The 12,102-nt window shown below is 34.7% G+C and overlaps 1 protein-coding gene across 1 annotated transcript; it reads left to right on the top strand.

Annotated features, from left to right (window-relative positions):
* Window positions 1-3,842: 3,842 nt before the first annotated feature.
* LOC106469201 (glutathione S-transferase 4-like) lies at window positions 3,843-11,878 on the top strand. Its single transcript, XM_013929667.2, has 4 exons — window positions 3,843-3,999; window positions 5,092-5,231; window positions 11,310-11,402; window positions 11,709-11,878. Exons 2-4 carry the CDS (start codon window positions 5,102-5,104, stop codon window positions 11,855-11,857), a joined length of 372 nt encoding a protein of 123 aa, XP_013785121.2. The 5' UTR covers window positions 3,843-3,999; window positions 5,092-5,101; the 3' UTR covers window positions 11,858-11,878.
* The last annotated feature ends 224 nt before the right edge of the window (window positions 11,879-12,102 follow it).

A 12,102-nucleotide genomic window follows, 5' to 3' on the forward strand; every position in this document is an offset into this window, starting at 1 on the left:
TCCAGACACAACTCCTCTTCTAAACTGTTATACATTAAAAACAAATGTCCAGACACAATTTGTATTCTAAACTGTTAAACAGTAAAAACTAATGTTTAAACACATCTCATCTTCTAAACTATTATGCAGTAAAAACTAAAGTCCAGACACATCCCACCTTATAAACTGTTATACATTAAAAACAAATGTTCAGACACTACTAATCTCCTAAACCAGTGTTTCTCAACCTTTTGTTGCTCGTGGCTACCCTTTTGAGTTTGATTTATCTCTGTGGCCCCACCCTTCGTAGACGATGTTACTTAGGAAAAAGTTATTTCATTTCCACACTGTTAATTTATAATATATTTATAATAGTATAATATTATTTTTACAATATTGTATTGTTTTTAAATATTTTGTTTATTACATACTGTTTACTTATACAAGTAAAAAAATACTCTGTTAATAATTGACATTCTATTCAGTGTGATCCTTGCGCCTGATGAACATTTGAAAGTTTTTGAATGTCGGGTTGAAGCGTGGTCAGTGATAAGCGAAGAAAAACATCAAGGCAGTAACGTATTTTTGATAGCAAATAAGTCACCCGACTAAAACCAGATTCAACCAGATAAGATGTGGGGAACGCGATAAAATACAATGTTGCCTTCTCCCAGACTGTGGAAACTTATTAGCTATTTCACTACTTATCCAGAAATAATGTTTGTCACATTTGAATCTGGCTTAGGCTGTTATATCACTCTGCTGCTCTTAAGAATCAGTCGAAAACATTCACAGATACCAGACAAACATTTCGATTGTAAACTCGAGTACTAGTCGCGTCTGGTAACTTGACTTCTGAGCTGTGAGGGATAGGGGAGAAGGGAACCTTTTATTCAATTTTAAATATTTTATTCGAACAGTGAAGTTTCGGTGGCCCATCAGAATTTACTGTGACTCCCTAATTTTCCGTTATTCACGTGTGGCCCACGTTGAGAACCACTGTTCTAAACTGTTATACAGTAAAAACAAATATTCAGACACAATTCATCTTCTAAACTGTTATACAGTAAAAACAAATATTCAGACACAATTCATCTTCTAAACTGTTATACAGTAAAAACAAATGTTCAGACACAATTGGTATTCTAAACTGTTATACAGTAAAAACAAATGTTCAGACACAATTGGTATTCTAAACTGTTATACAGTAAAAACAAATGTTCAAACCCATCCCACCTTCTAAACTGTTATACAGTAAAACTAATGTCCAGACACAACTTATCTTCTAAACTGTTAAACAGTGAAAACTTATGTTCAAACCCATCCCACCTTCTAAACTGTTATACATTAAAAATAAATATTCAGACACAATTCATCTTCTAAACTGTTATACAGTAAAAACAAATGTTCAGACACAATTGGTATTCTAAACTGTTAAACAGTGAAAACTTATGTTCAAACCCATCCCACCTTCTAAACTGTTATACAGTAAAACTAATGTTCAGACACAATTCATCTTCTAAACTGTTAAACAGTAAAAACTAATGTCCAGACACAACTCATTTTCTAAACTGTCATACAGTAAAATTATGTCCAGACACAACTCATCTTCTAAACTGTTAAACAGTGAAAACTAATGTCCAGACACAACTCATCTTCTAAACTGTTAAACAGTAAAAACTAAAGTCCAGACACATCCCACCTTATAAACTGTTATACAGTAAGACTAATGTCCAGACACAACTCATCTTGTAAACTGTTCAACAGTAAAAACTAATGTCCAGACACAACTGATCTTCTAAACTGTTAAACAGTAAAAACTAATGTTGAGACACATCCACTCTTCTAAACTGTTAAACAGTAAAAACTAATGTTCAGACACATCCACCCTTCAAACCTATTATACAGCAAAACTAACGTCCAGCAACAGTTTGTATTTTAAACTGTTATACAGTAAAAACTAATGTCCAGACACAGTTTGTCTTCTAAACTGTTCAACAGTAAAATTATGTCCAGACACAACCATCTTCTAAACTGTTAAACAGTAAAAACTAATGTTCAGACACATCCACTCTTCTAAACCGTTAAACAGTAAAACTAATGTTCAGATACATCCACCCTTCAAAACTATTATACAGCAAAACTAACGTCCAGACACAGTTTGTCTTCTAAACCGTTATACAGTAAAACTAATATTCAGACACAGTTTGTCTTCTAAACTGTTCAACAGTAAAAACTAATGTCCAGACACAATCCATTTTACAAATTGTCATACAGTAAAATTATGTTCCGACACAACCATCTTCTAAACTGTTATACAGTAAAAACTCATATGTGAGAGCAAGAAACGACCTATCTTCTAAACTAAAACGTGTGCAATCTCATGTCTAATGACCCGCCATTTAAAATGTATAAAGTAGGAAATATTGTTTGACAACCAAATATGACTCACCTTCTAAACTATATAATGTATGATGTTAAGACACGACCAACTTTCTAAAGTTTCATACAATAACAGTTAATACCTGATAATATAGAACATTGTACGTTAATTGTAATACTTACTGCGTTTGGTGCCAATCGGGCCCTCGAAGGATTACATAGAGGGAAAGGGGGGGGGGCATTCCGAACGCTGACCCTCATATGTCACTTACCGGAGGACCTGAGAGTACATGCCTTGTTTATTGACAACGGATCCAGCAGTTCGACAATTATAAGTGGACACGCACACACACAAACCTTTGTCAAATAAAGATTCACAAGTTTTCTACATTGCATAACCTAGTTATTGAGCAATCTTTCCTCATTTCCTTTTAATGTACTTTATGTTTCATAAACGAAACTGAAACTGTGACCTTTTATTTAAATGTTAATTAAGTTTTGCAGGAAATTCGTGACATAAAATTATATAATGAGTAAAGGAATAGTTTCATATTGTAATAATATCAATCGAGTGAGAAAAATTCTATGTATTATACTTTCAGATTGTGATAAATATGATGAACACGTAGTTGCTTTTCTTTTATTTAGTAGATATTTAATAAAATTGTTGTTAAAAATTACCAACTTACAACAGTTACAAGTAAAATCGTTACGGTATAATTCCAAATTTACAAACCCATAATTATGGTGTTTTGATTATTTGAATAGCCTGACATGGCCAGATGGTTAGGAAGCTCTACTCGCAATCTGCGGGTCTCGGGTTCGAATCTCCGTCTCACCAAACATGTTCGCCCTTTCAGCCGTGGGGGGTGTTATAATGTGACGGTCAGTCCCACTACTCGTTGGTAAAAGGGTAGCCCAAGAGTTGGCGATGGGTGGTGATGGCTAGCTGCCTTCCCTCTTGTCTTACACTACTAAATTAGGGACAGCTAGCGCAGATAGCCCTCATGTAGCTTTTCGCGAAATTCAAAACAAACAAACCCATTATTTGAATAAATATTTATAACACTAAGACTTTGTTGTCATTTTCCTCAAGAAAATGTTTAACAATAAGAGCATTTATTTTTTTTCTTGATGAAGATGTGTTACGTTTTTAAACGATTTAGAATATCCTCGCCAAAGTGAGATAAACAGCTCACATCAAAGTTTTTGAGGCAGTTTATTTCACTCTTTTAAAATTATCAATGTATTTTATATGCTTCATCCAACAAATCAGATGTTTGATTTTCTCGGTCAACATTTCGGAATCTGGAAGTTTGCCAAAGGGAGGATACTGGAATTGTTGAGATTATCACTCAGTAAAGCTTTAAGTATCTTTATCTTGAAGTGTATGATAAAATAAAAACGTGCTTTATTGTTGAAATAAACATAATTCTATTGTTACCGCAGCGCCATTCAGTAATTATTTAGATAACCAGTACCAGCCTCAGTAAAAGTATATCACGTGACTGTCCAGATTATTGGACTCTAGATTAACAATTATACATACTAACTGTTCAGTGGACACCTGTTTCATTACTCCAACATCTGAGAGCAGTACATACACATCATTTCGTGCCTGATTCAGTAGTAACACAGGTGAGTAAACGAGCATTCTTACTTTTTCTATGGAGTTTCAAGGTATTTTAAATTACGACATGATAAACTGGATTAAAATCCAACTAATCTTTACTGCAGTTTAGTTATTATCATTCATTTATAAGCTGAATTTCTATTACGAAACGTTGAAAAGTATAATCATAAGTAATTTTGCTGGTGTAAAATTGGTTTAGTTTTTTATCAGACGAATAAAATAAACTGGACTTCGTTTTTGCTAAGGGGCTTGTTACAAACACATATAATAAATTCGAGATTTCTTTATGGCCGTAAATTGTATTGTTAAAATGTGGTTGGATTAACATGTTGCTTTCATACTTTGGAGTAAAATTTTGTTCTGCGTCGCGAACCAGAAAATTACACATCAAATAAACAAACTATTCTACAAAATGTGGATATTAATTTTTTTCCCCGTTATAACAGACACCGAACCACTCGAATAATATCTTGAAATATTGATTTAGTTATACTTTGTACGTACATCTAGTGGGTCAAGTTATATCAGCTATCAAACGGCATTAAGACTACCGTAGAAAACAAAACGGTAACTGTATAGGCATATGAACGTAATACACAATGGTAACTATTATAACTGTTGTATAAAACTTTTTGATTGGCCGATATCAACTTCGTTATGATATATTAATGAGGAAAAACAGATAATTAGCTTAGGTCATTTTAACAGCTTATATTTCCTACTTATTTTTAAGTTACATTTCACTAAACTACTGATAACACGCTGACATGCTGTGTTTTGAAATACAAACTAAATGCGAATTACGGTTAATTTAGGTTTATGTGACTTTCCTTCGATTAATTTTCGTCTCCTGGTGGGTCAAACGGTAAGTTTAAAGACTTAAAACACTAAAATCTAGGGTTCCATTCTCTGTGGTAGACTGAGCAAAGATAGCCTGTTGTGCAACTTTGCACTAAAACAAACAAACCGATTAATTTTCAACGTCAGATCTGTACAATATATATATGTGTATATACATAGCTTTGAAAATAACATCTTAATATACTCGTTAACATGAAACTAGTTTGGGGTTGATGTTATGCTAAATTTTCTTCCAGACAGGTTATCATGCCTTACAAAATCATCGATTACGACTTCACCACCGAAGCCGATCTGGCTCGTTTGATTCTTGATTACAAAGGAATTGAGTATGAATCTGTGAGATTGAGCAAGGAAAACGCTGCTGAAGCAGAAGCAAGTAAGAGCTCTCTAAATTCATATTATTATTCATAAACTATTTATTTCATTACCACTCAGTTTTTACCAAGTCTAACATTTTCAATATAAGAAACAGTTAAACTAATTACACTAATTATTTCCCACAGTTAATATCCCATAATACTAATACTGTTCCTTGGTGGGTCAGCCGTAAGGTTACAGATTTTCAACGCTAAAATCAGGAGATTGATTCCTGTGATAGACAAAGCGTAGATAGTCAAATATGTGGCTTTGCGCTGAAAAACAAACCATGTTATCTGTAAATAAAACTTCCCAAAAACATTAAGCGACACAGTTTTCCGCTTAAAATGTATGTTTAAAACAAACTGAGCCTCCCCAGTGGTTCAACAGTTAGTCTGTGGACTTACAACGCTAAAAATATGGTTTGAATGCGCGTGGTGGCAAAATCAGATAGCCCATTGTGTAGGTTTGTGCTTATCTACAAAACAACCAACCAACTAAAACAAACTGAACCTAAAATGCATTTTCAACGTTTACAAGTGTCTCTAGTAATATTTTTCCCTAGATGTTCTGCTACGAAATTCAACAATATTATTACAGCCATTGTTCATATCATTGAACCTGTAGAAACATCAAATGGAATGAGTTTCGTGTGCAGAAATGCCGGCACTCTTGGCATATCCCCAAGTTATTTGTGTCGTGTGCAGAAATAATATAGTGTACTCAAAGTCTATTCACAACATACATACCGGTATTCTACCTCTGGCTAACAGCTATGTCAGAATGTTTTGTAAACATCATCTTTGTGTTTGGTGCTCAAAAATATTACCCTGTAAGATACCTTAAAATTCATTGTGGTTGATGTAGGGTTTTATCCAGCATCTGCTAACGCATTTAGAATCCCTAGAGGACAATAGGAAATAGTATGTTTTATTCATTTAGGTTCTAAAAATTTTAATCATTTATGAACTGCAGAGGATCACCTCAATCACGCAATGCAGTTTTCAAACTCACTATTTCACCTCTAGGCATACAAAGCAAAATGTACACATGTCTTCCTTAATAACACCAACCCATCACACTCACAAAATCAGATACGCTATATGTAGAAATAGTGGAAACATAAAGGCGGAAGTGACTGACCTAAAACTTATGTAAGCATTTTCAAGTGCATAACACCGTTCTGACCGTCTGAATATATATATATATGTATATAATGTTCTTTTTTTATTGATATTAGCCCTTATGTTCATAAAATCGTGTGGCGCATTTTTTTCTTTAGTTGGCAGTGTTCTCAAGTGCTTAGCTTTGGGCTTAGTAGCTTTAAAATTTGTATGGTTGCGGATTGCGCATTTTTAGTGCTTCTTTGAATAGGAATATCTAGAAAATGGATTTCCCTACAATTGTCTGATAATACTATATGCGTTGTAATACTAAGTGACGTTCCAGATACACGAGTCACGCTCTACTGTTAACACTGTACAGCTAAATTGTGAATTAAATAAAGTTTATATTGTGGGAGGCTTATCACTTTCCTTGGGGATTGGGAAGAACCCTGTTAATTTTATGGGGAGAAGATCAAGAGTCTAAATCATTATTCCAAAAATAGAAATTTGTTTTTTGTGCATAAGAAATCATAACCACAAAATACACACAAACAAACAAACACGTGGTCAGGGAGATCAGCAATTATAGTGATAGCATAAGAACTCATAATCACAAAATACACCCACACCCACAAACAAACTAACACATCGAAACAAACACATGGTCAGGGAGATCAGCCATTATAGTGATAGCTATTTTTCAAATTTTTATCACGCTTGTTATTTATTTGTTATGCCAATTTTGACTTTATACAGTTATGGTCGACACTATATTTACTAAAAAAATTTTGAAACTGAATTTATTGGGTGTTCTTGCTTTCTCAAACAACGTCCCCCTCCTTCACCCGGGGACCTAGCGGTAAGTCTAAGAGCTTGTTACGCTAAAAATCGGATTTCAATAGCCGAAGTGAACACACTTTGTGCTTATCAAAAAACAAAGAAACAAATACACAAACGACATGTTTTCAGAACTTTTTTCCAAATCTTAAAAGCTTTAGTATGTGTTGAAAGTCATTGTAGTCACTCGGTGGGACTATGGATTTACAACCCTTAAATCAGGGGTTCGATTCTCCTCGGTGGAAACAGCAAATAGCCCAATCTGGCTTTGCTATACATACACACACATACAAGCTCTTTTAATATATCTTGTGACCAAAAATAAATTGTGCTAATGTGTTTAGTATTTTTTATCGTTATCAATGCAATATTTTATATGTAACGGTTAAATGATTTATGCTGTAATGTTTTTTTGTCACATAGTTTACCTTTCGTAGATTTTTTTTGTTTGTTTGTTTGAATGTATGCACAAAGCTACACAATGGGCTATCTGTGCTCTGCCCACCACGGGTATCGAAACCCGGTTTCTAGCGTTGTAAGTCCGCAAACATACCGCTGTTCTCAAGCTTAGCGCTGATCATCTTGTAGCAATTTCTGTAGGAAAATAAAATGACAAACATTTTAATCCAAGCACTACTGAGCAAATGTGTTATTAAATAATTCAATAATAGTTTAAAAATTAAAACTGTTTGTTTGTTTGTTTGTTGAATTTCGCACAAAATTACTCGAGGGCTATCTGCGCTAGCCAGCCATACTTTTCAAATGATAAACAGTTGTGCAACAACACACACCGTCAATTCCTGACTCTTAACCAACGAATAGTGAGATTGTCCATATTATAACGCGCCCACGGATGAAAGACCTAGCATGTTCGGTGAAGGGATTCAATCCCGCGACTGGCAGATTGTGAGTCGAGGGCCCAAACCATCAGGCCATGCCAGACCTTAAAGTTGTACCGAAGTTATCGTTTTATTTTTCTGTTCTGATGTGGTTTGGTTTTGAATTTCGCGCAAAACTACACGAGGGCTATCTGCGCTAGCCGTCCCTAATTTAGTGGTGTAAGACTAGAGTGAAGGCAGCTAGTCATCACGACCCACCACAAACTCATGGGCTACTCGCTACCCTCAGATTGCGAGTCGAGCGCCCTAACCACTTGGCCATGCTGTGCCTTCTGTTCTGAAAACTACATTATAGTTTATATGTATATATATATATATAATTATAATACAAAAAAGTTTAATTAAAACGTGCACGGGCTATAATGTTGTTACTACATTGTAGCGTATAAGATGTGCCCTGGTTTTTGGAGTTAATTGTGGAAGTAGGCCCGTAGCAGTGGGGATACGCCGTCTTTCTTTTTCAATCGCAGAGCCTCACGTGTAAATAAAAAATAATTCTATTGTAAAATAAGAACAAATAAAAAAAGGCACAAAAAATAAAATAGAAAAGAGTAAGGTGTGGGTACTCCAGCCCACAACGTCTCATATCTATATACGTATCTCTTCACTGTCTGCAGACAGTTGTGAGAAAATGACTGCTCTCAGAAGGAAAGAAGTGAAAAATAAACAAGAAAAAAGAAGGTGTGTGTGTGTGTTGCTTATAGCAAAGCCACATCGGGCTACCAGCTGTGGTACAAGAAAAAAAAAAGATTCCTACCACTGAGGGTGGTGAATAGAAAACATCCCCTCTTGAAGTAAGTGATCCAGTCCCGTTATGGTAGTAGAATCTCAAATTAATAAATTAGTAGCACAGCAGACAAATTATACTAGGATAAAATCCCTATATATATATATATATATATAAAGCAGCCTCACAAAGACACACTGATTAATTCAACTCTGTATCTTGAAACTAACTCTACAATCTTCACAGCTATCTTGTATTATCATCTAGCTTCGAATGTGCGAGAAAAAAACATGATGTCAACTTAGAATTTTCTAGGTGTTCTACACCTTATAGCTAGAGGCGTCGCTAGGCACTGTCACATGGGGCCTGTGCCCCTATTCTATTTGACAGCACCCCGAATCCCCAGTTGATGTCTTGAAAAATGATCACTATCATACTGATACGCCGAAAAGTCCCGCGCCAATGAGCCTGGCTTGGCATGACCAGGTGGTTAGGGAGCTCGAATCGCAATCTGTAGGTCACGGGTTGGAATCCTCGTCTCACCAAACACTGCTCGCCCTTTTATCCATGGGGGTGTTTTAATGTGATGATCAATCCCACTATTCGTTAGTAAAAGAGTAGCGTAAGAGTTGGCGGTGGGTAGTGCTGACTAGCTGCCTTCCATCTAGTATTTCATTGCTAAATTAGGGGCTAGCGCAGATAGCCCTCGTGTAGCTTTGCGCAAAATTCAAAACAAAACCAAAGCCTATGAGCCTTAGCCCCGAATCTTTCAAACCCCTAGCGACGCCTCTGCTTATCACTAACTACAAAAGGCTTATTACCTTTGTCGTGCTGTCGAGAACGCTTTCACGTTCCTTTTTGGTAATTCTCAGCAATGTACATCGTCGCTTAGCATTAAAATGATCACCTTGTTGTTCTCAGGCCAACTATGGTGTTTATGTTGAATGCTCAATATTCATGTTTATTTGCTAGAAAGGTCTGTTTTTTATTCTTTTTTTTATAACTTCGGTGATATAACAGCAGAATAGTTTAATTCAGAAGTTTTATGACATTGAGTTGTAGCCAAAAGCAAAATAAAATTTACCAAGTAGTGTTTCAGCTAAACCTTACGTTACTGCTTAAATTAGACTATAAATAAGCCTTCTATCACTAACGCTATAGAGGCAGTGTTAAAAAAGTTTTAATTGGTGAATAAATGATAAATATTCTTTTGGTATTTTAACACATATATTATCTACTTGACCTTAAAACATAAAGAAAAATAAACGTTTATTACTACCAAATATCTTTTATTCTTTGTACAGTCGAAAGAGTTGAACATTTGTGTCGGAATGTCCGCACTATGTTTCTACTTCCTGACCTAGAATACAGTGAAAAGGCTCAAGAGTGCTATTAGAGTCTCTTTCAGTGTGCACATGTACTTTTGTTCATGATGACATTTCATTTTTCTGCGTAATTTTTACTAAAAATGTGGTGATTAAAGAATTATTTCGAGACTGATGAAATAAGTGAAGAGTAAGTGCGTTTTGGAGGTACGGGCAAATTCGTTTTAGTAAAATTCTATAATTTTTGTTAATCATTCAACATTGGTTCCCGTCATTTTGGACGGTATACTAGTAGCTAATAAATAACTTACAATATTAAACAAATACAGCTTACAAAAATACATTGAATCAAATCTAAGTATAATCTTATAGTTTAATGGATTTAAACAATCAGTTTTTTCTTTAAGACATTATTTTTAAGTAAACTATTAGAACTATATATATATGTATTACTGTAAAGTACGTGTTCTTTCATTGGGTTGATTACTTGATGAGGCTCAGTCCACATAACGATAACAAATTAGTTTATTTACTTCTTAACGTTTGCTACAGGCTTCTTTCACATGTCCACAGTTGTAGACATAACTTCACAAATAACGTTTTCACTTTCAACAGAATTTGTTTAAGTTTTGCTGACTGATCTGTTTACTTACTTCTAATACACTACAAACGCCGAACATACGCGATCATTCACTAACTTCTCGTTCACTACTCAAGTAAATAATTAACTGAATGAATGGCACTCTTACACGCATTCAAAGGTGTAGTGGGATGGGAATGCATGGGCACGAAGTACCTGAATATTTTGTGTAGCCGGAACGCCGTACTGCCCTATTTCGAACAAATCCCCCTTACACAGTTATGCATTAGATTTCGCGTTCCGGCATTTTATTTAGCACTACATCACTGCTCGTATTTATAATGTGTCCTTTTTTCTAGATACTTTGGAAAGTCTCTCAACAAATTAATGCATTCTAAGTATTCTAGAACTACTTTTATATATACTTTCTAAATCTAGTATTATCATCATGTTAGCGACTCTCTCTAGCAAACAACTAACTTAAAACATTAAAAATATAGCTTACAACAAAACATCAAAGGTTTTACTTATTAAAAATACGTTTTCTTTAAACGCTTTGAATGAGCGACTATTTTTCCTTGAACTGTTATGTTTTACATTAATCTGTTATATTTCTGTCTCAGCTGCCCCATTCGGAAAGTTACCAATCCTAGAAGAAGATGGAGAAGTTACCGTAGGAGGACCTGCATTACCATCATACTTGGCAATGAAACATGGTAAAAAAATAGCTTAGGTTTAATATCCACATCATTTTTCTAGTATATGTTACCAGTTGATGCACATTATAATAGCAATATCATCGAGTATTTATTCATACGAAATATTTTGTAGTTATTTTGGTATTTTTCATACTTGCCAGCTTAAAAGCTGTAGAGTCGACTTTGTAAGTTTTAGAAATAAATCAGTGGCTTTCGGCTGCAATAACTTTTATAAAATTTATGTATTGTTACCATATCATATCAAGAAAATTAGGAAAGTATAACATTTTAATAATTAACAAAACTGGGGTTTATTTTAACCAGACTTTGCAGGATCGGACATCAAACAAAAAGGCAAGTGTGCTACAATCATCGTTGGACTTCGAGAGATGTTCGTTAAATTTCGGCAGGAAGATATGATGAAACTGACTCAGGAAGAGAAGGTGTGTTTGTTTTGTTTAATTATAAAATAACTAGAAGGCAGTTTATGCACTAAAAAGTAATAGTGCAATTTATGAAAGTTACAACGTGAAAGTCGACTCTAAAAATATATTATTATAAAACCCAATAGTCTAAATTTGTGATAAAAAATCAGTTGTTTTTTCTTCACGTTCCTCTTAATTTGTCTATTTAGCATTCAAAATCACAGGCTCGTAAAATACATATTGTTGCGTCAGCGAGGTCACGTGACTAGTATCACGCCACTTCTCTCGAACCT

This window comes from Limulus polyphemus, unplaced genomic scaffold, assembly GCF_000517525.1.
Source record: "Limulus polyphemus unplaced genomic scaffold, Limulus_polyphemus-2.1.2 Scaffold3353, whole genome shotgun sequence".
Lineage (NCBI taxonomy): Eukaryota > Metazoa > Arthropoda > Merostomata > Xiphosura > Limulidae > Limulus > Limulus polyphemus.

Excerpts from the sequence above, each read along its gene's own strand:
- LOC106469201 (XM_013929667.2), top strand. The coding sequence starts at position 5,102 with ATGCCTTACAAAATCATCGATTACGACTTCACCACCGAAGCCGATCTG. Across the intron at positions 5,232-11,309 it reads CGCTGCTGAAGCAGAAGCAA|CTGCCCCATTCGGAAAGTTA; the intron begins GTAAGAGCTCTC and ends TTTCTGTCTCAG. Across the intron at positions 11,403-11,708 it reads ATACTTGGCAATGAAACATG|ACTTTGCAGGATCGGACATC; the intron begins GTAAAAAAATAG and ends TATTTTAACCAG.